General features: G+C 37.2%; 1 protein-coding gene across 2 annotated transcripts in view; it reads right to left on the bottom strand.

Moving 5' to 3' along the window:
- Nucleotides 1-21,571, bottom strand: part of LOC137622384 (cytochrome P450 4C1-like) — a 23,722-nt gene extending 2,151 nt beyond the window's left edge. Inside the window, exons 1-10 of one of the 2 annotated variants that reach the window (XM_068352994.1) lie at nucleotides 21,485-21,571; nucleotides 9,476-9,597; nucleotides 8,099-8,180; nucleotides 6,889-6,992; nucleotides 3,472-3,562; nucleotides 3,175-3,360; nucleotides 2,756-2,825; nucleotides 1,652-1,866; nucleotides 1,216-1,394; nucleotides 47-215 (exon numbers count right to left, since the gene is read on the bottom strand). In XM_068352994.1, coding sequence (XP_068209095.1) covers nucleotides 47-215; nucleotides 1,216-1,394; nucleotides 1,652-1,866; nucleotides 2,756-2,825; nucleotides 3,175-3,360; nucleotides 3,472-3,562; nucleotides 6,889-6,992; nucleotides 8,099-8,180; nucleotides 9,476-9,589 — 1,210 coding nt within the window. In that variant the 5' untranslated portion in view covers nucleotides 9,590-9,597; nucleotides 21,485-21,571. The remainder of the gene's footprint in view (nucleotides 1-46; nucleotides 216-1,215; nucleotides 1,395-1,651; nucleotides 1,867-2,755; nucleotides 2,826-3,174; nucleotides 3,361-3,471; nucleotides 3,563-6,888; nucleotides 6,993-8,098; nucleotides 8,181-9,475; nucleotides 9,598-21,484) is intronic. The other variant, XM_068352995.1, reaches the window with a different exon arrangement.
- Nucleotides 21,572-27,500: the final 5,929 nt, after the last annotated feature.

Here is a 27,500-nt window from a genome sequence, read left to right as displayed (position 1 = left end):
ATAGCAATGAAAAACAAGATACATAAATTATTTTGGAATCTCTTACCAATGACAACCTCCTCTGTCAGTTCTCTGCCGATGAAGGGCACCGAAGGGAAAAGTCTCAGGGCTTCCTTGATGCAATTTTCAGTCATCTTCATTTCTCGAAGGTCATTCATGGTAACAGGACGATCGTCATCCCCGAAAATCTCGTCGAGTTCTTCGTGTACACGAGCCTGCAAAGAGACCGACCATAAGAATCCAAGACCCCTCTCCACCAGAGCTACAGTAGGAGCAGATATGCCCAGGTAATAGCTCTTGATTTTTCGTGTGGTAGATCTATTGGCTGTTTTCCCGGTAGGCATAACCACCAGTTAATGGCTGTAGCAGTTGTTTCATGCTTTTAACCATGAATATGTCCACCCTCTACTAACCTGAATCTGAATAAGTTTCCAGAAGGTATAAAGACCAATTAAGAGCTGTAGCAGTTGTGTCATATCCCTCAACCAGGAATATGTCCACCCTTTACTAACCCGAATCTCTGGATGTGTTACCAGAAGGTATAAGGACCAAATAATGGCTGCAACAGTTGTGTCATGTCCCTCAGTCATGTATATGCCCACCCTCTACTAACCTGAATCTCTGAATGTGTTCCCAGAAGGTATAAGGATCAATTAAGGGCTGCAACAGTTGTCATGTCCCTCAACCAAGAATATGTCAACCATCTGCTAACCTGAATCTCTGAAGGTGTTCCCAGGTTGTATAAGGACCAATTAATGGCTGCAACAGTTGTGTCATGTCCCTCAACCAAGAATATGTCCACCCCCTACTAACCTGAATCTCTGGAGGTGTTCCCAGAAGGTATAAGGACCAATTAATGGCTGCAACGGTTGTGTCATGTCCCTCAACCAAGAATATGCCAGCCTCTACTAACCTGAATCTCTAAATGTGTTCCCAAATGTATAAGGACCAATTAATGGCTGCAGCAGTTGTGTTAAGACTCTCAACCATAAATATGTCTACTCTCTACTAATCTGAATCATTGGATGTGTTCCCAGAAGGTATAAGGACCATTAATTTCCGCAGCAGTTGTGTCATGTCCCTCAACCATGAATATGTCCACCCTCTACTAACCCGAATCTCTGGATGTGTTCCCAGAATGTATAAGGACCAATTAAGAGCTGCAACAGTTGTACCATGTCCCTCAACCTTGAATTATGTCCACTCTCTACTAACCTGAATTTCTGGATGTGTTCCCAAAAGGTATAAGGACCAATTAATGGCTGCAGCAGTTGTGTCATGTCCCTCAAACATGAATGTGTCTACTTCCTCTCTGAGGTCGACGTCAGTGATGGAACGGTCAGACTCGGCTGCTTCAAGTAATAAGTCTAGGAAAGCTAGACGTTCTTTTTTGCCTGATGTGCAATGAATGAAGGGCTGCATCAATAGGTGATTGGCTGATTAAATGGATCAACGAAAGGGTCACTATATTCAATTCAGCATAATTGATCCCAAATCTTACGGAAACATTCTCAGCTTAAATATACATGAATAATCAATGGTCAACAAGCCCTTTTAAGAGGGAAAATAGAAACCATCTTTGTTATGTGTCTCATGATATGAAATTGTAACATCATATACCACACCAAGTAATTTGAAATTATAAACAAACCAACAAATGCATCATCCTCATTGCTGGTGCTTTGCTTCTTCTTTCTCATTTTCCTTTCTTGATACTGAACTCTTCGTTCCTTGATGCAGCTGTAAGACATGTCATGAAGCACTTTCATACAAGCGTCATGCTCTTTTGCATAACCAAGTAATTTGAAGAGAATATCTGGCTGCAGCCAAGGTCGTGTTTGTCGCTGCTGAACCAGTGCACCAACTCTGCAGAGAATTATCATAAGCATAGACATCATAGTATCCCCAAATTAGCTATTTTTATAAAGAGAACTGCATCTCGGAGCAAACCAAAATACTTTGTCACTAGAGCCAACACTATCCTGTCAATCATAATTTCACAGAAAATTTAGCTCTTCGAGGTGGCCATTTTCCCCTCACAAAATTCCAGCCATTATTGTGATACGCAACAGGCATGCACACACTTTTTGGATCCTGACATACTTTTACTACACCATCATCCAAACCAACCATCTTTCTAGGTCTATCTCATGATTCCCCTTACCATGTTTATGTTATGCATCCTGTTTATAACCCTATCTTCTCATCCTAACCTAGTGGCTAACATCTCTGACTCAGGATTCATGGGTTGGAAGTTCAAGACCACTCACATGTCAAAAATGTTTTTAATAGCATTCACAACCTCCTTGGCCCTGTGAGCTATGGATGGGGTATTTGGAGGAGCCTATAGGTCTACCTGTTGAAACATCAGTAGCCGTTCTATGGCCCTCAATAGTCCTAGCTTTAGTGTAAGAGGGCTTCGATTCTGATCATATATATACATTATGTGGTGATTTGATAGGACATTGTGCCACTTGCAAGCAACCCTTAAAGGTACAACATCAAAGCATCTCGAGTGATGGGATTGATAGTCCAGCCCTTTCCTCGTGACTTAAGTCGGCACTTTTGTCTTAGTGCCCATCAGTTTGCCTTGCTGTTAATGGGTAACAGAATCTTTGTGGTCAAGAAAAGGGCTACAGGACTTATTTGAAACAACATGAAAGGGGTCATTACTTACATATTCCATTTATCTCTAATGGTCTCTGTTATATTTACTTACATATGATATAAGTGGCATAGTTCTATGTTATCTTACCTGTATAATGCTTTGACATAATCAGATTCACTATTTTCTTGGGCATTAACGCACCGTCCCATCGCAGTCTCTGAAAGATATAAGCTCTGAAACTAAAAAAAATCTCTACTAGAAGTTAAACATGTATTTTATTTAAAGATAATATTGATAGTCGCCATAATAATATTCTATTTCTTTTTATCCTTAACAGCTGTTAATGCTAGAATTTACCCCAGTAACATTATTATTTTGAATTAACTATCAACAGGTTTCGTAAGGATGATATCAACACAGTAGATGGTGAAGAAACAACCAGAATCCTCCCATATCCTTACTATCATACCTCCATCCCGTTTGCCCCCAACCCACCCATATCCAGATCTTTTTAAAGGGGAAGATACCAATTACATTAATCTCCAGTCAAGAGAAACAATACTTACCACAAATGATATCCAATGCACAAAGTGTGACATCTGGAAAGATGTCAAAATCTTTTCCATTGGCTTTTTTCTCCAGCTTTCTAACCATGATGACACTCTGCTTGTTGAAGACCTCCATGAAGTCTTCAAGGATTTTGAAGTGGAAGGCTGGAGTCAGGAGCTTTCTTCGGGAATGCCATTTTGAACCTAAATTTTGCGAGGAATGGCGTGATTGTGTTGTGAATATCGTTTATGTCAGTCAATGTAATGAACAGTTATAGCAAAATCATTGATGACATTTCGTCACACTTTAGTTACCTGTTGAAGTTAGGAGACCGGTTCCGAGCCACGGGTGTAAAAATGTATAGTCACGACTTTTATCAATGTGTTTGTTGCTACTTAATATTACCTGCAAAATAAGACATTGAACTAATCATATCTACAAGCACTTTTTGTTAGGACCAAATCTTATGTTCGGACAAATCGTTTACTATTTCATTTGTAAGATAGTCAAGCCTAGAATGTTTTCATAGAATGTAATTTAATTCATTAAATTATTTTTAAATATATTGATACGGCAAAACGAAATTGTTTTGACAAAATACCAACCCCCCAAAACCCCAGTCTTTATTAAGCAATTACAAGCAGAAGTAATCTATCATAAGTACATCAATGTGCAGTCCAAAATTTCTTGAATGTAAAAGCAAGCAAGCATTTGCAATCAAGCCTTGTTCAGAAAAGCATACATGAAATTTCAGTTTAATCAACCTAAAGAGTTTTAACCCTTAAGAGACGGCTATCGTCAATAGACATGCATGTAGCCTCAGGCTTTGGGAGCTGGGTACCATTTAATGAGATGTAGGCATTCTGTATGAATGTGTATGGCAACAACATAGTTTAATCTACTAATTGATAACCCTCCATCTTTAGTCGGAACAACAATAACATCATAATGGTAGGACAAAGTTAGTCACCTTTTTGGTTTTTCTCTTCTGAGTGAGCATACCTTATCCTGATGAAAGGGATTGTGTATTGTCATGATCAGCAAAGCTGTACAATGCAAGACCACCCATACTAGGCTGATTTGCTGTGAGCAATCAGACTTAAGTCTCTTACTATGGCTAATCTGCTGTTGTCAGTAATGAAAACTGGCCAAACCCCTGATATGAGCAAGGACATGTAGGAGACCTTTGTCTTGCAGTGAACTAGAAATAGCTACATTTGTGGTTGATTTTGCCTGATATAGATTTAGATGCACTACCCCCATGTACATTGTTGGGCTTTGGCCAGACGCTCCGCAGATTGTGAAGTCATACAAACAGGAACTTGGTGAGGATGATATACACATGACTGGATGTGGAAATAGGTTGAAATTGAAGTTTATATCGAAGTAGAATCGATGAAGAAGAGAATACATTGGATCTTCATTATCTTTTCTCCTCTGGACAATGTAATGAAACCCAAATGGAGATAAGAAAGTCCTGGTGATAACTCTACCATAACAGAGTAAACAAAGGTTAAAAAATGATGATAGTGACTCAATATGAGTTTCAGAAATTTTCTGATAGGAATGGCGGATCTTATTCTTCATTCCCTATCAAAGTAAGAGAATCAGATCTAAACATTAAAGAGAATTAGTTGAACCTTCACTGATAAAATAACAGTTTGATTGTGTCCAAAGATTGATAAGTAAATAAATCTTTTCCCAAATAATTTAGAATTAGGATAACTCATTTCTAATCCTCTCAACTGTACATGATTGTTTATGTTTAGTCGCGTCTTATCTGACATTTCATTTATAAGACTAATCAATAAGAGAAAAATAACACACAAAAGAGGGTCTACTCTTTGAAAAGCAAAATCTTATCAGAGACAATTATACTCTTGACATTTCTATCAAGAAAGCAATCTTAAAGAACATATGCCTTTGACATTGCCAACTCCTGCCAGGGTTTTTTTTTTTTTTTTTTTACACAATCCGATTAGCTTTCCAGATTTTTAGAAATCATCCATGATTATATAAATTGTCTGGATTTACCGGAAGTTCTGCAGTATACATAAATAGATTACTTCTGGCAAGGTAGTAATCCTAAGTAGATATAGCATTTAATCTGTAGAGAGTAGCATCATCTGCATATGCAAAGAGCTAGCGTTTTAGACCAAACTACATACCTTGAGTATATAGCATGAATATTAACGGGCCCAAAACTCTGCCCTGAAGAACACCAGATATTACATTCCTACAGCCACTACTCTTTACAATCTATCAATTAGAAACTCATTAATGATGCCAAGTAAAGTCCAACCCACTATTTTCTGCTTAAGCTTGAAAACAAGGGCCTCATGGTTAACGTGGTCAAATGGAACACTAAAATCAAGGCTTAATCATACAAATTTCCAATCGAGGGATTTCTGTAGGCTATAGCACAAGAAAAAGTTAGTCAACCACGTTGGCAACAGGTGCCACTGATCAGTTAGGTCTTTTGATTATATCTGGACTAGAGAGAGAGAGAAAAGAAGGAGCGCTTCATATGAATTCTGTTTGTCACTACTGCTGATTGATAAATGCATATATAATTTTTAAAATGCAGTGTAGTCTACTGCTGTCCAAGGCATAAAGTTATGAGAAAATTTTATTTTGGTGCATTGCCAACAGATAGCACTGATCAGAGAGCTAATGTGCGCGGGGTTATTTTGTAGAGGAGCTTTCTGATCTTCCCTTTACCGCTTTTGATAATGCCAAAGGGACTTGAACAATCTCCTACGCCACTGCCATCTATCGAAGCAGCTTACCTTAGCGGGTCTGGCTTTGGGGTGCTGGCTATCTCTACATGGGCCATCTCTACGATATCATAAAAATTGCATAACTTCCGTAAAATCTCTGGAATTCGGTTTTTTCAGTTTATAGAAATATAAACAGCTACGTTAACAGGAAAAGGTTAATAAACGAATTTCATTTATGGCCAAATCAAGTCATTGGCAGTAACATCAGATGTTGAGTTGAATAAGAGGAGGAAAGAGAGAGAGCCAATTGAAAATCATAAGTAGGGGAGAAACTTATTCTATCGTATAATTTAATAAGGATGATACATTTTACAGATTTTTATGGTTGGAATTACGTCTTGGGATCATGTTCTGCAACTTTAAGGCTTTAGTGTACATTTAGAGTATTTGTAACATTGATTAAAATGATAGCAGTGATAATGATAATGCTGCATAAACGTAAGTTTGGACAAACCATTTAGCAAAATAACAACCGTAAGATACTACTACCCGGAACCCCACAAAAAACTAAAACCCCATTAAAAAATTAAAGAAGGGCCCCACACATCATGTGATTAGACAAGAATTATTTATACAATATTAGACTACTGTTTTTTTTTAAGTATAGATATTTATGAATCTTTAATATTTTGCCAGTATAAAATGAAAAAAAAAGTTGATAATTAACCATTGCTGGGCTGTGTTAAAGGCATCTGTTCATCCTAACCAGGTGGCATGCGTAAATAAAAATAATTTAGTGTTTTTGCTGCCTTTTGCATTGAAAGCAAAGCAAGCACTCACACCTAGTCCCAAATGCCAAGCAAAACGATCAAAGTATCAGAAGCCAAAACTCAATGGTAACAGAGTCTCGTTTTGCAGTTCATATCATACATCAGAATGTGAGACTATTTCATCTCCCCCAAAATGGTTACAAGAAAATACAAAATGCATACTCCAACTATTGGCAATTACCTCAGCGGCCTTGGCTTTTGATATGATACAATAGGGCCTCTGACCTAGCCATATTCTCATCACGTCTCCAAAATCACAGAAGCTGACGAGCTTTGCAAAAACCTCTGCAAATGATCGTATTTCATTAAATGTAGTTTCCATAGGAGTTATGCTCGGTAGCTTAAGATCAGTCAAGCAGGCTTCATCAAAGTTGCAATATCCTTTAATGTCATACTTCGATATCAGATTAGATAAAATTAGATCCTGGGTACAATGACTAAGCCTTAACTGGAGTAAGATATGGCATACCTATTCAAACATGAATTTAAAACCTTATTTTTTTAATAAAATTTTACTTTTATTTATGGTAATTTAAAGTATTGTGTTCCATAAAAAGAAAATACGAAATCAGCAAAATAATAAAATTATGAAGACAATGTTCTCTAGGGTAAATGATATGTAATTCAGGTGGAGTTTATTTATATGCATACATTTATGTATGTATGCATATATATATATATATATATATATATATATATATATATATATACTTTTATATATATATATATATATATATATATATAACACTATAATTAAAATTAGTATTGTGCACCTAATGGGGTGTTGTTTGACAACAGTTGATAGGGTATAGATCACATCTACAGTAGACTCCTCCCCACTAGCTCACTCACTAGTAAATAGGTACCAGCATCTTGCGGGATCGAGATAAAACTCCCAAATTTTCATAAAATAAGAAAAAAATCTTAACCTTCCGGGAATCATACACTCCAGAGTGGAAGCAGACGAAGGTGAAGGTTTTTTTATAGACATTTGTAAAATTTAGCAGTCTGTAGTGATTGTATAAAGTATATAATGTGAATTGGCAAACATAAATAAGATTAGTATATCTTAAGTTTATCTAATTTTATCCACAAAATTTCCATCGGAAGAAATAGCAATTGTACGGTGAAGGCTTTCAATTCTTCAGCAGGTTTTCATGGCCGTTTGTCTTGAACCCGGTCGAAACTGGTAACATTTTGCAGAGTTTCTTGGCCTTAAAGCCCTATATTCCAACTCAAGTAGATGCTGGTATCCATTTACAGCTTGGTGAACTGATTGGCGGTAGACTGGAAGTGGTCCAAAGATTCACAACTGTAAATTAAGAGTTGTACTCCTCAAACGTTTGTCTACACTACTTATGTAGCAAACAAAAACAATAATTAAACCTTACCTCTGGGTTCTACATTGACCTCCAGGGCATTGCCAAGGATAGGGATGCCAGGAGGCCCAGGTAGCTTCTCAATCAATGCAACCTGTTAAAAAAAAATATTTTTTCACTTTTAGGAGAATTACTTGCACACTTAAACATACACATAGACTGGCACAAAGACAGACAGACAGACAGATAGATAGATAGGTAGATGAATATAGCAGTTAAGTGAAGAGAAAATCACCGAACATCTTGAGTAAAGCGTTTTACAGCTTTGTACTTTTTCTGCCATAAAATCCCATATCGAACAATTTGCGAATGTGTAAATTGGGCATAGCAGAGAGCTAGTGCATGATGGATGAATTGCTCATGGAGAGAAATATGGATGGCATAGGGGTTAACGATGTTAATGAGACTAGGGTAAAAAGATGCTGGAATAGACGAGCAAAGTAAACCAAGGGATAGTGCTTTTGGTATAATAAGAACAACTAGAGTTATGGGGTCCTTTGACTGGCTAGACAGCACTTCATTGGATCCTTCTCTCTGGTTACGGTTCACTTCCCATTTGCCTACACATACACCGAATAGTCTGGCCTATTCTTTACAGATTCTCCTCTGTCCTCATACACCTGATAACACTGAAAATACCAAAAAATACTTCTTCACTCAAGGGGTTAACTACTGCACTGTAATTGCTCAGTGGCTACTTTCCTCTTGGTAAGGGTAGAAGAGACTCTTTAGCTATGGTAAGCAGCTCTTCTAGGAGAAAGACACTCCAAAATCAAACCATTGTTCTCTAGTCTTGGGTAGTGCCATAGCCTCTCTACCATGGTCTTCCAATGTCTTGGGTTAGAGTTCGCTTGCTAGAGGGTACACTCGGGCCCACTACTCTATCTAATTTCTCTTCTTATTTTGTTTAAGTTTTTATAGGAAATATTTATTTCAATATTGTTACTATTCTTAAAATATTTTTTTCTTTGTTTCCTTTCCTCACTGAGCTATTTTCCTTGTTGGGGCCCCTGGGCTTGTTTTTGCAACTAGGGTTGTAGCTTAGCAAGCAATAATAATAATAATAATAATAATAATAATAATAATAATTGGGCGAGGCTGGAGGGTGTAATCCAAGGATGGTACTGTAATGTATGACCCAGTAGAGCAGAGAAATTACACGTTTCCTAGTGTTTCCATCTTTTCCCAGCTAAGTTTGAATAACATGTAAAGGTAGTTGTGCTGGCGACCTCGATGTATATGAGCCCAAGATAAAAAATGTTGGTCGGCCTGGATTTACTGTGAAATGAGACCTGTCAAAATAAATATGAATAAAAGACTTGATTGTTGAAAATTCAACAATTACAATAATGATATGAATTGGCAAGGCTTCATGTTATACTGCAATACCTTTTGCATCCTCCTGATATACCACGTGATGACCAAGCCAATGATTGCTGTCAGAAACACGTATGGTACAGCATGCGGTACCAGACTTAACACGTCCTCCCTCAACCAAGCCATGATGCCTCCTACAATAAAGAAGGAAAGAAGTTAGTCGGACTGCCATGATGTTGTAGAGTTGGCGTATTATTACCAATAAAGTATCAATTGGGTTTATTCGAAATCCTACGGTTAAGGCATACGATTATTGAAAGAATATATTTGGATTATTGGTGTGTAAGTTTTCTTTAGATCCTAACAAATCAAAGAAGAAAATCCCATTGTATATTTACATAAAATCTGTGATATGATGATAACTCATAAACTGTATTAATCTCAGATACAAAAGATTTCGATAGTATATGCAAGTATGATTATATAGATAGGTAGCTAGATGGATAGGTATACACAGTTATTTGTAATATCCATATAAGATGTATAATTTATGTATTTATATATATTGTGTGTATAGATACAGCGTATATATAATATATATATATATATATATATATATATATATATATATATACATATATATACATATATATATATATATATGTATATATATATATATATATATATATATATATATACTGTGAATATATATATATATATATATATATATGTATATATATATATATATATATATATATATATATATATATATATATATATTATTTATGAAGCTGCTCTAGCATTGAGTTAATAATTTATTTATGTATTTCATATGTGTATTTAAGAGATGAATAGCCAGCTCTTAAGGTGAGTTCCTCTCATGTAGGTTTAAGTAATTGTATGTAAATTACGTAAGACTTTCGTCATTAATTTAATTGTATTCTTCATTCAAGTCTGTATATATAAATTTACGTTGTTTTTAAGAATTAACTTTTTATTTCGTGTATTTTGTTATGAATCTTACGTAACTGTTTAAGAGTGCTATGTGATCCTACGAGGTATGAACGAGGGCTTATGTAATTTTTTTTTTTTTATGTTTTCATGAGGTATTGTGTCATATTTGTGAGAAATACGCAAATCTTATACTTGACCGTACTTTTGGAAGGTTCTTGTAAAACCTAGTCTTTATTTTTTTTTTCAATGTTTGAGGACGGGGGTGGGCGGAGCTAGCTGAGAGAGAGTCATCTCGCTGGTGCGTTGGTAGGCGCCTGATAGGTAATCGTTGGCAACCTTAGCTGTTAGGCCAGCCCCCAACCTTCTAAACTCCTGACCTACATGGACCTAGAATAACTAAGTCAATATACATGTGCCAATAGGGATGCGTAGGGCAGAAGAGAAACAGCCTGTCCTGTGAAAGAGCCAAAGTTCATCGTTTTGCTCTCAAGTGCCTCGAGTGTGTCCTCTCCAAAATATATAAGTTTGATACAACATATATTGTGTGCAGTGTGTTAAAACTTTACGGAAGATTTTAAAAGTGATTTCAAATTTATTGTGTCATTATGTGTTCTGGGGTTATATAAATTTTTGTAGCTGGCCCTGAAAGGTTTGTGCAAAAACGTGAAGTATATTTGTATCGCTATCTGGTTAAACTTTGTGTGAGCTAAAAATTCGTAATTTTATCAATTACTTTATGTAATTTCTTTAAGAGTTTAATCCTTAGAGTGTTAAAGGTTATTTATTAGACAAAATAATTGTGCAAAATTCAATTTCCAGTGAAACGGGTGATTATATAACATTCAGAGTGTAATAATTTCTTTTGTCTTAGTCTAAGTTTTGCTCAGTCTTAATATTTCGAATAATTTATTTTTAATGTAAATTCTTTCAAAGTGTTATAATTTTTCTAGAATATATTTATTGTTTTGTAAAGAGTGTATTATTTCCATCACCATGTTTTTTACAGAACTCTCTCGTATCCCTGTTAAAGAATCAAAGTAAGAGGTTGTTTTGAATAGTTCTCAATAATGATTACCCAATTTTTTTTTTTTTACTGTACTTAAGAGACTTTGCGTATTCAGTGTTTTTATATATTGTAAGACGTGAAGAAAGAAAGGCAGAAGAAGCTCAACATGCGAGTGAAATGTAAGCAAGACAAGAAGAGAGGCAGAAAGAGAAGAAAAAGAAAGGGAAGATGCCAGATAGCTCGCAAGACACGTAAGGGAATTAGAGCTGTTGAATGCTCATGCACGGTCGGCAAGACACACAGAGGTGACCCCTGCAATGCACGGTTCCGTGTTTAATGTGACAAATGCCCAGAGGTTGATTCCAAAATTCACAGAAGAGGCTCCTGATGAATTCTTCGATCATTTTGAAATGGTCGCATTGACGATGCAATGGCCCGAAGATAAATGGTCTGAGTTATTGCAGAGTGTACTCTTTGGAAAAGGACGTAGTGCTTATCTGTCCTTATCCTAGGACCAGAGGAAGGAGTATCAAGAAGTGAAGAGGAGCGTGCTACAAGTATACCAGATGACCCCTGAATATTATAAGGAAAGGTTCCGAATTTCGCAGAAGGACGAGAGGATGACTTTCCTGGATTACGCTTATAAGGTACGACGAAGTTTTAAGAGATAGACAGAGGCTGCTAACATGAGGGAGATGGCTGATATAGAAGAATTGATAGTACCAGAACAATATCTATGACGAATTCCTCTCTCGCTTGAGAGAGAGAGAGAGAGAGAGAGAGAGAGAGAGAGAGAGAGAGAGAGAGAGAGAGAGAGAGAGAGAGAGGTAAAGAAACTTGATAAAGCCACTTCGCTGAGTGAAGATTATAATATTATCAGTTGAAAAAACCCTCCTTGGACATGAAGTTTCACCCGTCGTTCCGACCAAGTGTCAAGTATTCGCTGATCCATGGAAATAAGTTCAATAATAACTATGTGAAAAAGTTCAAGTTACAGCACAAGTAGCACTGGTACTGTTCCTAAGCAGAATACGATAGTACCACAGCAACAATCGTCGAATCGTCCTCCTTCAAGTATCGTGAAAGACGTGCAGAAGGTTAATATTGTCTGTTTTAAGTGTGGCAAGAGAAGCCATATGAGTAAGGAATGTTGGTCAAATCAACCGAAAACAGTCACCCAAGTGGTTAAGGATAATTCGACTTCACAGAATGTGAAGACGAAGAAACAATAAAAAAGGCGAAGAGAAAAATAAAAAAGCTAACGTTTATACGACGAACAGGACGAACCCATACAGCATGGATGTCTTTAAACCTTATATTTATGAAGGAATGTTAGCAGCAATAGACAGGAGTGAAAGAAACCCCGGTCAAGATATTGCATGACACAGGTTGCAACCATAGTGTGGTAATACGAGGAGTACACCTGTTGGTGGAACAGTCTCACAGGAGACTCGAGTATTTTGAAGGGAATGTGAGGAGAAGAGGTTACCTCTATTCGCCCTTTGAAACTGTCATGCGAACTGGTGTCAGGTAATTTTGATTTTGCGGTAAAGGATTCATTGGCTGTCGAAGGAGTAGAAGACCTGCTGGGTAATGAGGTTGGTGGATCGTCGTTTGTGCCTTGTCCCATTGTAACGGAGAAACCATTGAAGTATAGTCTTATGACTAAATTCGAGAAGGACTACACGCATCTGTTTCCTAGTTGTGTGATGACTAGGAGTATAACAAAGAAAATGACTGGAAAAGAAGAAAAAGAAATCGAATGAGCGATGAACTTGGAATATTTGTTTTCCAAAAAAGAGGATTCCCTTGATGGTACGCAAGAGAAAAACTCCGGAGTAAGGCTGAGAGAATAGGAATGACAGACGAATGGACAAGAAGACCAGGGAGAAATAGAAAACTCAGCGTTAGAGGTAGGACAAGTAAGTAGGAAAAGGCGGATAGGATTGTAACGGAAGGAGGCAACGGGAGTTGCTTATGAGGAAGCATAGACCCGCCGATATCCCTGGGAATGCCGAATGGGAGAAATACTGTCAGATATTGATTCCCGCACCGTTGAGAAGATAAGTGATCGCCGGAGAGCACGAGACGGGACATAAGGGGAAAAGGAGGACGACAGAGAAGATTATGAAACGCTTTTTCTGGCCTGGGATGCATAACGACGTCAGTCAGTTCTGCAGCACATGTCACATTTGTCAGACGGCTGAAAAGCATAAAGAGTGCTCCCTTACACCCGATGGTAGTGAGATGTTGTTTTGAATAGTTCTTAAAAATAATTACCCAATTTTGTTTGGAGTGTACTTAAAAGACCTTTGCATATTCAGTGTTTTTATATATTGCCGTCTGGGAGTTATATAATTTTCCCAGAGGTCGGGTATTATGTAAATATAACAGATTTATGTACAAACAAACAGGTGAGGTTGTTACTCGAGAGGTTGTGTAGCTTGCCAGCTGTAATATATATATTTGGTTCCCAGACCATGGGCCCATGATATATATATATATATATATATATATATATATATATATATGAATATATATATATATATACATATATATATATATATGTATATATATGTATATATACATATATATATATGTATATATATACATATATATATATATATATATATATATATATATATATATATATATATATATATATATATATAGAAAGAAAGAAAGAAAGAAAGAAAAAAAAGAAGCCTTCTACATTTATATGATAAGTTACGTTGTGTACCCGGTTTGTAATAATTATCTAATGGGCACTTTATTATTATTATTATTATTATTATTATTATTATTATTATTATTATTATTATTATTATTATTATCATTCTAACTGTAAAATCTCCAACCCTAAGAACTCCTTTGCCTTTTTTATGGTTTCTTTACGAATTTGAAACTTTATTTAGATAATTAAGGACGAGGTTAAGCGTGTTCTTCGGAAATGTTCCTCTAGCGGTTATCAACTAATTTAGAGATGAAGAAGAAGAAGATTGGGATGTGGGGGAGAAGGAAAAGGAAAAGGGAGGAGATTGAGGAGGGGTAGTAAGGTAGTGCGGGAAGGAAGAAAATTGGAAGGAGTAAATGAAGAGATTAAAGCGCAGTAGAAAGATGAGGAGGAGGGAAGAAAGTTATGGAGAGAGAGAGAGAGAGAGAGAGAGAGAGAGAGAGAGAGAGAGAGAGAGAGAGAGAGAGAGAGAGAGAATAAGAAGTAGAAAGAAGAAGAGGAAAGATAAAAACTGGTGGTAGAGGAGATTGAGGAAGAATATGAGTATGGGAAGGAGGGGTAAAGGGAGAAATAAGGGAGAAGATTGAGGAGGAGAAGAAAGATGAGAAGGGAGGAAACCTGAGATTAATAAGGGAGGAGATTTAGGAAGAGTAAAGACAAGAGAAGGAGAGAAAGAAACTGGGAATAATATGAGAGGAGATTGAGGATGACTAAAAGGATAGGGAGGAGGGCAGAAACTGGGAGTAAGAAGAGAAGGGAGATTAAGGAGGAGTAGAAGGGAAGGGAGGAGGGAAGTAACCTGGGAGGAGTAAGGAAGGAGATCGAGGAAGATTAGAAAGACGAAGATAAATGAAAAAACTGGTAGTAATAAGGGAGGAGATTGAGAAGGAGTAAAATGAAGAGGACGAAGAAAAAAGCTGAGTGTAGTAAGGGAGAAGATTGAGGAGAGGTAGAAGGATGGGGAGAAGTGGATAAAATTTGAGGGAGTAAAGGATATTGAGGAGGATTAGAAAGATGAGGAGGAGAGAAGTAACCTATGGGAAGAAAGAGAGGAGATTAAGGAGGAGTAGACAGAAGGAAAGGAGGCAAGGAATCCTGGGACGAGTAAGGGAGGAGACTGAAGAGGAGTAGGAAGAAGAAGAGGATGGGAAGAAACCTGGGAGTAGTAAGGGAGGAGATTGAGGAGTGGTAGAAGGATGGGGAGGAGCTGAAGAAATTTGGAAGATTAAAGGAGGAGATTGAGGAGGAGGGAAGAGACCTATAGGGAGAGAGAAGAATAAGGAGGAATAGAAAGAAGTAAAGGACGGAAAGAATGCCAGGAGGAGTAAGGGAGGAGATTGGGGAGGAGTAGAAAGAAGAGGAGTAAGGAAAAAAACTGGGAGTAGTAAGGGAGGAGATTGAGGAAGAGTAGAAATATAGGAAGGAGGAAAAAAAGGGAATAAAAAAGGAGGAGATTGAGAAGGAGCAGGAGATTGAGGAGGAGTAGGAAGATGAGGAGGTAAGAAACGAGGGAGCAATAAGGGAGGAGATTGGGGGAGGAGTAAAAGGATAGGGAGGAGGGAAGAAACATAGAACGATTAAGGGAGGAAATTAAGGAGTAGTAGAAAGAAGAAGAGGAGGGGAAGAAACTGGTAGTGATAAGAGAGGAGATTGAGGGGGAGTAAAAGGATAGGGAGGAGGGAAGAAACCTTGCAGGAGTAAGGGAGGAGATTGAGGAGGAGTAAAAAGATGTGAGTGAAGGAAAAAAATGGGAGTAGTAAGGTAGAAGATTGAGGAGGGTAGAAGGATGGGGAGGAGGTGAAAAAAATTGAAAGGAGTAAAGGAGGAGATTAAGGAGGGTTAGAAAGAGGAGGAAGAAAGAAGAAACCTATGGGGAGAAAGAGAGGAAAATAAGGAGGAGTAGAAAGAAGAAGTGGAGGCAAAGAATTTCAGGAGGAATAAGGGAGGAGATTGAGGAGTAAAAAAAAGAGGAAGAAAAAAACTGGGAGTAGTAAGGGAGAAGATTGAAGAAGAGTAGAGGTATGGGAAGGAAGGAAAAAGGGAGTAATAAGGGACAAGATAGAGGAGTAGAAAGATGAGGAGGGAAGAAACCCGGGTAGTAGTCTAGGAAGGAGGGAAGAAATCTGGGAGGAGTAAGGAAGGAGATTGAGGAAGAGTAGAAGGATGCAGAGGAAGGAAAAAACTTGGGAGTAATGAGGGAGGACATTGAGGAGGAGTAGAAAGAAGAGGAGGAGGGGAAGAAACTGGTAGCAATAATAGAGGAGATTTAAGAGGAATAAAAGTATAGGAAACTGAAAAGAAACTGGAAGTAATAAGAAAGGAGGAGTAAAAGGATAGGGAAGAGGGAAGAAACCTGGAACGAGTAAGGAAGGAGATTGAGGAGGAGAAGAAAGATGCAGAGGAAGGAGAAAAACTGGGAGTAATAAGGGAGGAGATTGAGGAGTAGAAAGAAGAGGAGGTTAGGAAGAAACTGCGAGTAATAAGAAGGAGTTCAAAGAGGAGTAGAAGGATGGGGAGGAGGGAAGAAACCTTGAAGGAGTAAAGGAGGAAATTGAGTAGGAGTAGAAAGAGGATGAAGAAGGAGAAAAATGGTAGTAATAAGGGAGGATATTGAGGAGTAGAAAGAGAAGGAGGAAGGAAAAAACTGCGAGGAGTAAGGGAGGAGATTCAGGAAGAATAGAAGGATGGGCATGATCGGAAGAAACCTGGAAGGAGTAAAGAAGGAGATTGAGGAGTAGAAAGGTTTGTAGGAAGGAAAAATACTGGGCGTAGTAAGGGAGGAGATATACGAGGAGTAGAAAGAACAGGAGTAGTGGAAGAAACTAAAAGTAATTTAGTATGAGAGGAGATTCATGAGGAGCAGAAGGATGGGAAGGAGGGAAGAAGCCTGAGAGGAGTAAGGGAGAAGATTGAGGAGGGGTAGAAGGATGGGGAGGAGTGGAAAAAAATTGAAAGGAGTAAAAGAAGAGATTGAGGAGGGTTAGAAAGAGGAGGAAGAGGGAAGAAACCTATGGTGAGAAAGAGGGGAGAATAAGGAGGAGTAGAAAGAAGAAGAGGAGGGAAAGAATGCCAGGAGGAGTAAGGGAGGAGATTGAGGAGTAAAAATAAGAGGAGGAAGGAAAAAACTGGGAGTAATAAGGGAGGAGATGGAAGAAGAGTAGAAGTATGGGAAGGGGGGGAAAAGGGAGTAATAAGAGAGGAGATAGAGGAGGAGTAGTAAGATGAGGAGGGAAGAAACCTGGGTGTATTAATGGAGGAGATTGAGGAGTAGAAGGCTGGGGAGGAGGAAAGAAACCTGGGAGTAATAAGGGAGGATATTGAAGAGCAGTAGAAAGAAGAGGAGGAGGGGAAGAAACTGGGATTAATAAGAGTCGAGATCGAGGAGGAATAGAAGGATAGGAAGGAGGGAAGAAACCTGGGAGGAGTAAGGGAGGAGATTGAGGTGGAATAGAAAGGTGCAGAGGAAGGAAAAAAACATGTAGTAGGAGGTTGGCCATGGCACCAGCCACCCGTTGAGATACTACTGCTAGAAAGTTATGGGGGTCTTTTGACTGGCCAGACAGTACTATATTGGATCCTTCTCTCATTTTCACTTTGCCTACACATACACACTGAATAGTCTGGCCTATTCTTTACATATTTTCCTCTGTCCTCATACACCTGACAACACAGATTACCAAACAATTCTTCTTCACTCAAGGGGTTACTGCATTTAAATGTTCAGTGGCCACTTTTCTCTTGGTAAGGGTAGAAGAGACTCTTTAACTATGGTAAGCAGCTCTTCTAAGAGAAGGACTCTCCAAAATAAAGAAAAAATAAAAACATTGTTCTCTAGTCTTGGGTAGTGACATAGCCTCTGTACCATGGTCTTCCACTACCTGGGATTAGAGCTCTCTTGCTTGAGGATACACTCGAGCACACTACTAGGGTTAGCTTAGCTTATGATAATAATAGTAATAATAATAATAATAATAATAATAATAATAATAATAATAATAATAAAGGAGAATATTGAAGAGGAGTAGAAAGAAGAGGAGGAGGGGAAGAAATTTCGAGTAATAAGAGAGGAGATTGAGGAGGAATAGAAGGATGGGGATGAGGGAAGAAACCTGGGAGGAGTAAGGGAGGAGATTGAGGAGGAGTAGAACGATAAGGAGGGGGGAAATTGGGAGTAATAAGGGAGGAGATTGAGGAGTAGTAAGAACAGGGTGATGGGAAGAAACTCGGTGTAGAAGGAGGGGAGATTGAGTAGTAGAAAGATGAGGAGGAAGGAAAAAACGGGGAGTACTAAGGGAGGAGATTTAGGAGAAGTAGAAAGAAGAGGATGGGAAGAAACTGGGTGTGGGAGAGGAGATTAAGGAGGAGTAGAAGGAGGGGAAGGAGGGAAGATACCTGGAAGGAGTAAAGGAGGAAATTGAGTAGGAGTAGCAAGATGATGAGGAGGGAACAAAAATGGTAGTAAGGGTGGAGATTGAGGAGTAGAAAAAGGAGGAAGGAAAAAACTAAAAGTAGTATGAGAGGACATTAAGGATGAGCAGAAGGATGGGAAGGAGGGAAGAAACCTGGGAGGGGTAAAGGAAGAGATTGAGGAGGAGTAGAAAGATGAGTGGGAAGTAAAAAACTAGGAGTAGTAAGGGAGGAGATTGAGGAGTAGAAAGAAGAGAAGGATGGAAAGTAACCTAGGAGGAATTAGAGAGGAGATTTTCAGAGATGAATTAGGAGTAGAAAGATAAAGAGGAAGCGAAGAAACTCGAGGCGCAAGAGTAAACAGTGTGTTTGTTTATCATCAAGTACAATGACTTGCCAGTGTCGTATTGCATTTTTTGCCCGACTGCTATCTCAGAGATCTGGTGGATCCAGAATACCACTGATAAGATCCGAGATAGTATCACGAGACAATAGGACAAAATGTTATGGTTTCAGTTTTAGGATGATCTACAGTCTCCTTGGAGACCTTTTATGTTGATTAAAAACTACCAATATATGAAACTTTATATTAGTGCTTCAATTATATCTCGGTGTGTCCCGGTTCCTCCTCTATGGCGGAGGGAGTAGTCATACCTTGGTGAGAGGGGGGAACCGTTGGCAAGTGTTCTCTGAAGTCGCAATTTTAATTAATTACCGAAACAGCTGACTTGTAGCTAGGAAAGGTGAAGGGGGGGGGGGCCAGGGTTTGAATCTATATGCATAGTATATGTACATTTGCGCTCATATCCAAATTAGCCGTCTTTTCAAAGGGATTGCGTACACTATATATATATATATATATATATATATATATATATATATATATATATATATATACATATATTTATATATATACATATAAATGTATGACTCTATAATATATACATATACATATACTAGACCTCTGTTGACCTCAACTATGAAATAGATACCAAGTGTAATCAAATGAATATGGATCTTGGGACTTTAATTTCCCTCTTAAATAATTAAAGAGAGAGAGAGAGAGATAGAGAGAGAGAGAGAGAGAGAGAGAGAGAGAGAGAGAGAGAGAGATGTATTTGTGTCACCATACATAATCATATTATCAATCCTCCATTATGAATGTACAAATAATTTTGTAGAAAGTTTATGTTTATTGAATGTACATAATGTTACTGAGCATTTTTTTTTTGTATATAGTTCTATGAATCTCATTACTCCTCAGGCACAATATTTTCATCAATCTTGTTCTTGTTTTAAGACGTTTTATATTTTATATAGGAAAGATATATTTTAATGTTGTTGCTGTTTTTAAAATATTTTATTTCAATTGTTCATCATTTCTTTTGTAGTTTATCTATTGTCATGGTGGAACTTCAAAAGCTAAAACTTACAGCAACCATTTTTATGTTGAACAGGCTGACATAAGTTTCTCTTCATAGTTTATACATGGAAAATCTATTTTAATGTTGCTAATGTTCGTAAAATATTTTATCTAATTTGTTTATTTTACTTTACATGTAGTTTAAATATTTTCTTATTTCCTTTACTCACTGGGCTTATAGCATCCTGCTTTTCCAATTAGAATTGTAGCTTAGGTAGTAACAATAATAGAACTGAACTGCCATGTACCCATAGCACTAGGCACATACTTCATCCTCGCCTAAGCCAGAGTGCGTATTTAAGTGGTCCGACCTTGGACTCAAGGATGTGGCATCTCATCGCCAATGATAAGGCCTTTCCTACTTGCTCCCTTTCTTTAGCTTATCTTTGTTGCTAAACCATAAGAGTTTTTTTTATCTTTTCTTTTGTTTGTTGATAGATTCTTTATTAATTTTCTCTTTGTAAGGTCTTAGATACTGCAGAGGCAGAAAGGATCTGGCAGGGAATTTTGTTAATTGTTTATAAAAAACCTAATTTTCATATATATAAATTATATATATGTATATATATATAATGTGTGTGCATGTGGTTATGAATGTATATATATATATATATATATATATATATATATATATATATATATATATATATATATATTTATTTATTTATTTATATATATCCATCCATCCATACATACATATATATATATATATATATATATATATATATATAATATATACATATATATACATATATATACATAAATATATATATATATATATATATATATATATATATATATATATATATATATACATATATACATATATATATATATATATATATATATATATATTTATATATATCCATCCATCCATACATACAAATATATATATATATATATATATATATATATATATATATATATATATATATCCATCCATACATATATATATATATATATATATATATATATATATGTATATATATATGTGTGTGTGTGTGTGTGTATATATATATACATGATTATATCTTTTTATAAATGTATATACGGTATAATTTATGTGCATATACATCTTTATAAGTATATATGTAAAGTATGAACATATAAGTATGTGGATATATCCATTCACACACACATTTACTTTCACCCACATAATTGTGTAGCCTCAATCTTATTTTGCCATATGGCGAATCAAACTTTTTTAATCTGTCGATTTTCTTGAAGCACTTGATAGTCGTATTTTTTTTTTTTTTTTTTTTTGGTATAATGCTAACAGTGAAGTATAATCATGTATGCATGTATAGGCTATATGTATGTATTGTTTTGATAGACAAAACTGTCTTTTATATGTAATCAGAAGATCGGTAGTGGGTTGTGTTAATAATGTTTGTTCAAACTCCGCTTACAAACACGTACAGAAACTATTAGATAAACAAACATATACTATATAAGACCTTTGTGTTTGTAATTAATACAATAAAATTACTTAAAAGCAAAAACATCTTCGAAATTGAAATTGAAAAGCAATAAATCTATACTTAATTGTTAACTTACATTCAAAGCGTCAAGTTGACGCAGAAATGTCGAGAACAGAAGAAATGCGTCACTCAGGTGCAGGGTGCCACAACACTGAGGGTCACATACAAGCAACTGTCTTATTTATTGGGCGATATCCAATTGCGTTCATGTGGTGGAACCCACGCAGAGCGCTCGTCACATGTCTAGTTCATAAACGCAACTACAACGTTTCGCGTTAGAGCAGAAGCGAAAGCGCTTTTTTTCTGTGATTTGCAATAGAAATAATTTTCATTGGCTTTAGAAAAATAAATGCTATTCATTTGTAAGTGCAACGACTGGTGGTTATATCATGGATGAAACTCCTGTGCAAAATATTCACGCAGCAGTGTATCACTATCGTAAACCAGACCGTCACGATTTTTACATTTCGAAGTATCATGCCCTCAAATCTCTCTCTCTCTCTCTCTCTCTCTCTCTCTCTCTCTCTCTCTCATAATGAGTGCTGCAAATTTATTATCTATCAGTGAAGACAAGGAGTAATTTCTAAAAAAAAAATGAGAATTATTATTTTAGACCCTTTTGAGTATTGCATCTCAAATTGATTGATAGATTTTTTGCCAGGCAACTGATACTCAGCCCGTCAATGACAAAGAGACCCAAACTACAAGAGATAGGTCTATCAATAGCATTGTGTGTGTGTGTGTAGATTGCTTTACCTTGTGTAAGACACGGGCTCTTGCCGTTGGCCAGCCCGTAAAAAAACATTGATTTAAAGACAGTGGGTCATTCAAACAATGACTAAAGTGCCAGGCTTTATTGTCCACCAGACCACCACGCAATGTTAGTAGGAAGTTCCATGTTCCCTGGCGTAGAAGTTGAGAGATTTCAAGTTTATTACCAAAGAAGTATAAGATTTAATATTTATTTTTCCATGAAAATAATTCTTCTGATAATTCCTAGTGTATATATTCTCTTTTTCCATTCAATATTATAAATTCATTTCTTAAAAAAGAAAGGAAGTTGCATTGTGATTCTCAATCGGGCCAACAGGTGGCACTAGTTTGCCTCGATACTTTGCGTTCCTTGTTTACTTACGGATTTCCACTGGCTCTTATTGATGATTTTTATATATTGTTTATATTGAAGCCGAATTTTTCTGTTATATTTGTACTTTTGCTTACTTTTACCCGGAGAAATAATTATAACAACCATATCCAGTTTACAGAGCTATAAATAAGTGCAAGGCAACTTTTTTGGTAGATGTGTTTGACAGTAGGCAGAGTAATGAGAAACTCTGTTCATCTCGTTCCTGTTTTCCTGAGGCTAAACTAACTAGTTAAGCTTTTCGATGCCGTGAAATGAAAACATTATTGATAGAACTTGATGCTGATTATTAAAAAGTTTTTATTATGTCTATGACAACGATTATGGCGTCAGTTAGTTAACTCTTCGAAAACTTTGATTACACGCACTTATAATCAATGCTGTTTAATTGCACATTTAAAGCTGTTAGTGGTTTGCAATTTTTTTCTATGTGCTGTTCATTGATAGAGATGAAGGGTGAATTGATGATTACGAAACTGGATGCATCAAATTGGCCTATTATTTTCTTTTTTTAATTTTCTTTTCTTCAAATTCAGCCCTAATGGGTTGTTTTCGCTACTGTGAAGTTGAGGGCTTGCTTCTATTAGGCTATATGGATTTGACAATTTACGCAGAATACGCCATGTGATACTACGCTAAACCCCTAATAATGTAGGCTATACGACAACCTGATCTTGTAGGTCCTGTAGAGCACAACGTGTCCATTTATGATAGGACCAGGAAAACAACCTTTAAAGTAAGCAGTAATGAGAGTGTATCTTCATCTCAAGTTAAAGCGTCTCAGAAGGCTTTCTCTATACATGTGATTGATGTTTCTGATATCATTCATTTTGTAACGTCCTGCAATACTAAAAATTATGTTTTCCGATACCTTTAAGAAACATCTTGAATAAGAAAACCTATAAAACAAACTGTTAAGCCTTATGTAGAAGTAAGGATAACTATCGATCGAAAGGAAGAATTCCAAGTCCAAGACTGGTTTGGAACCCAAACTCTCTCCGATGTGGAGGTATCCGTCACTTAGGCCATATGCTTAGCATAATGCCAAAGGTTCTTACTGTGCATTCTGGTAAGCTCAAAGCTGTGGGAGCCTTAAAAGCAGGCCCTTTTGTAAGGCTTCTATCCTCGCTTGAGAACGTTCTTGTTTGTTGGTGAAGTCTTCCATGAAAGTTTTCATAGACACCACAAGATTCGAGTTATCAGGAAACGTAGGTTTGTCTACTGTAGGAACAAAGGGTGGAGGTGTAAGCTAGAGCTGGGAAACCAATTAAAGAGACACAGGGAACTGTACTCAAATGATGTACATCCAAAGACTCTTCAGGAGCTTCCGTGGTCGCAGGATCCTCTCCCTCTCTGACAACCCAGAAGAAGTTGTCGACGTGTAGTCGGTGGACATGTTCATGACTTGCAGAATGTCCCGAACTTCATCACTCCCATGATCTGCTGGTAACGGCGGGAGTTGAACCGTCGGTAACTGGTGATCAAACACTGAGTTCACCTCAGCCTTGGGAAAGAGGTCCTTTAGTTCTAGAGAAGGAAGATAAGGAGCACCTTGTTGAGAGCTCTTCTGGAAACCTCCTGCTTTCCTATTATCAGCGACCTATAAAAAAGAAAAAATTTACAATGAGTACCCGTCATTGAAAATCAAATCTTAGAATTAAGTAAGCATTTGTTTGTCTAATGGATAAAACGTAAGCTAAATAAACCTAGCCCTTAAATATGCTAAGATTTCGAGTAATCAAGACACATTCCAAACAGTTCAGAAATCAATGGGGTATTTATGAAGTAAACTATTTGACAGTGTAGTAGGAATATGGAAGAAAGGTTCACACCAAAGGGACACCAGAACCTCAAGAGTAGGTCTTTTGGAACAACCTAACAAGGCAAGTTCACTCATCATCTGCCTAGACCAGCAACAGATACCCCCGAGGTGGGAGCAGCTTGATTGAGGCAGCAACTATTTCTAGTAGCCAAGATAAAAACTGACTTGTCAATACCCCAGGCATGTCGACACAAAGTGGCAAATGGTTTGTAAAGTCTACAGAAAGAGAGTGAACAATCCCATAGGGAAGCGTCCACACTCAGGGGAAGTGCATGAATGAAAGGCAGCTAAAAAGAGAACCAACCAAGACCTGATTATTATCATTAACTTATGAAAAGTGGGGGTTTAGCCCATAAGATAATGAGAGCCGTACATGATGGCCAGGACGCTAAGAACTTAAAATTCAAAGGATATCCTGACAATTAGGTGGGATCTGACCAACCAACTCCAGAGGACAATATCCCTCAGATATGGGAGAGGATAGGAAAGAGCAGATGACTAGTTTAAGGCTGCAGCTGAGGCACCAGAAGGAAAGACCCATGGCCAACACACAGCCAGTGCTAGAAGAACTCAGGCTGACAAGACTTGAAGCAGAGACAGAAGGCGACACTTCTGCCTAGATAGGCTAACCAAGCAAGGGAGTCAAGACTCCACAGCAAGAGAGACATAGCACAGGAAGGGAAGCTGCAGACAGAGAACAGGCAACTGTCAAGGCGGCAGAGGACCCTAAGAGGTACCGACTAGATAGGATTAGGCCATAGGGAGAACTGTCTAGACAAGCCTATCCAACCTAGCAGGTGAGGGAAAACTTAAAGCCAGGGTAAGATGACTAGACAAGAGGAAAATAGTTCCTATTGCAGTCAGGTTATGGCCTAAATAGGAAAGGGAATAGGCAGAGAAAACACCACAGGGTGGTCTTTAAAGTGGCAGAGAGAGTTATTCTAGGAATGGAGAAAATTGCGCCTACCTAGGGCCAAGAAAGATAACCTACGAGGTATCTTGTCCAAGAATGGGCATGAAGCGTACTTGAGCCGCCATGGGACTATACAGGGATTGGAATGAAGTTCCACAGCAAGTAGGCACACTAACAGGCACGAGGGTAAGGGAAGAAGGGGTGGTGATGGGAGACTCAGAAATTGGTGAGGCGGTATGACAGGAAGGCTCAACTGTGACATTAGAACAAGAATAGTGTACAAGGGGTGTGCAGTGATAAGGCACAGAGGACAAGTCCTCATAACCAGTCATAGCCTACCAAAGACTAAGAGGGAAGCCTAAGAATGGTTAAGGTGACACATGCGGGTCTACCTGTCAACATTAGAATAGGGGTAAGGTGTTCCAATGGGTAAACATAAGCAGACACAGGGAATAAGTTCTCAAGACCTGTGCCACCTCTCCACGCTTATAGGCTAAGTGGAAAGTGAAAACAGTCACCCTGGAACAACTGAAAAAACTATTCAACTCCCAGAGGGACCTTCAAGACTGCAGCTCCCCGCCGTGACAAGTCGACAGCATGGGAGGAGGACAGCCTCACCAAACCAGAAAGATTAGGTAATAGACGGGCATCCTGCACAAGTGAAAATTTACTAGGCATGACTGCTGGCTAGGGTAGTGAGCTAACCGAAGTCAATGCTGATAAAAAACGCACAAGAAACGCCAAAGAAGGGAGGTAGGATACCCATGAACATAGCACACTCTAAAAGAATAATGCAAAACATATTCCTGTAATAATATGGCTAAATAACTAAGCATTTCTGAGCGATTTGATAACATGGTTTAATGGTGCTGACCGCATGCCGACCACAAAACAGTAAAAGCATATAAATCTAAAAATACACGGGGTAGATACGCGAATTCTCCAGCACACACAAAAAGGAGTGTACTCAACTTAGTTGATAAAGAAGAAGCTGAAGCATCCATAATTGAAAATTGCTCAAAAAGCTAAGAAAAAAAAGGCAGAAACTCCCCAAGTGATCGTCAAAAATGATGCTGTGAAGAGGGAATGGTTCAACAGGAAACTAGTTAGTTTTTATAGGTACATGAAAAGACACATTTCACATGTACCATTATTATTGTATGTACCATTTACTGCATTATCATGATTATTATTATTGTACTTATTATTAACCGTATTATGTACTTTCGACCATTATTTCAGATATTGCATATCAGTAATGTTATTGATATGATATGGCAACATTGAGTCGGCATTGGCAACAACTATCTGTTGTGTTCCCCTGATGCAGTCTGTTTGTCATCGGCCCCTTAGCTGATAAGTTATCTTTTCTTGTACCCCACGTATCTTGTGTATTTACTCTAATAGACATTGAGAACCTACTTGCCCCACCAATTAAGGTTAAGGAAGTTACCAAGAAGTACAGTTTTAGCACATTGAGATCGGAAGTTATAACAGCTCACTTGCCCACGTATTCTTCCCTCTACCTTAGCCTTTGAGACAAGGTTAACTCTATTTTGGCAAAGATAGTCATGGCTTGTTATTATGTGGCCCTGATTTATACACGATTTCAGAACTCTGTTGATACCTCTAAGGAAAATTTCTTTAGTATATCACTCGTAGGAATATCCCAAGTAGAAGCTGCATATGAGGAACTCCCATCAGGATGACATGGCTCGAGCCCACCACCCCCCTCCAAAAAAAAAGAAATATATATGTATATATATATATATATATATATATATATATATATATATTTATTTATAAGCCTATATATATATATATATATATATATATGTATGTATATATATACATATATATAGGCCTCTTTATATATATATATATATATATATATATATATATATATACACATATATATATATATATATATATATATATATATATATATACAGACTACACACGCAAATACATAAATATACACACATACATGTGTATATATGTATAAATATGTACATACATATATATGTTGTATATAAATGAGTATATATAAATATATATATGTGTGTGTGTAGATTGCCTTACCTTATGTAAGACACAGGCTCTTGCCGCTGGGCAGCCCGTAAAAAAAAAATATATATATATATATATATATATATATATATATATATATATATATATATATATGTATATACATGTATATACAACTATATTTA

Source organism: Palaemon carinicauda, chromosome 29 (assembly GCF_036898095.1).
Source record: "Palaemon carinicauda isolate YSFRI2023 chromosome 29, ASM3689809v2, whole genome shotgun sequence".
Lineage (NCBI taxonomy): Eukaryota > Metazoa > Arthropoda > Malacostraca > Decapoda > Palaemonidae > Palaemon > Palaemon carinicauda.
This window is presented reverse-complemented; position numbering and strand designations above follow the sequence as displayed.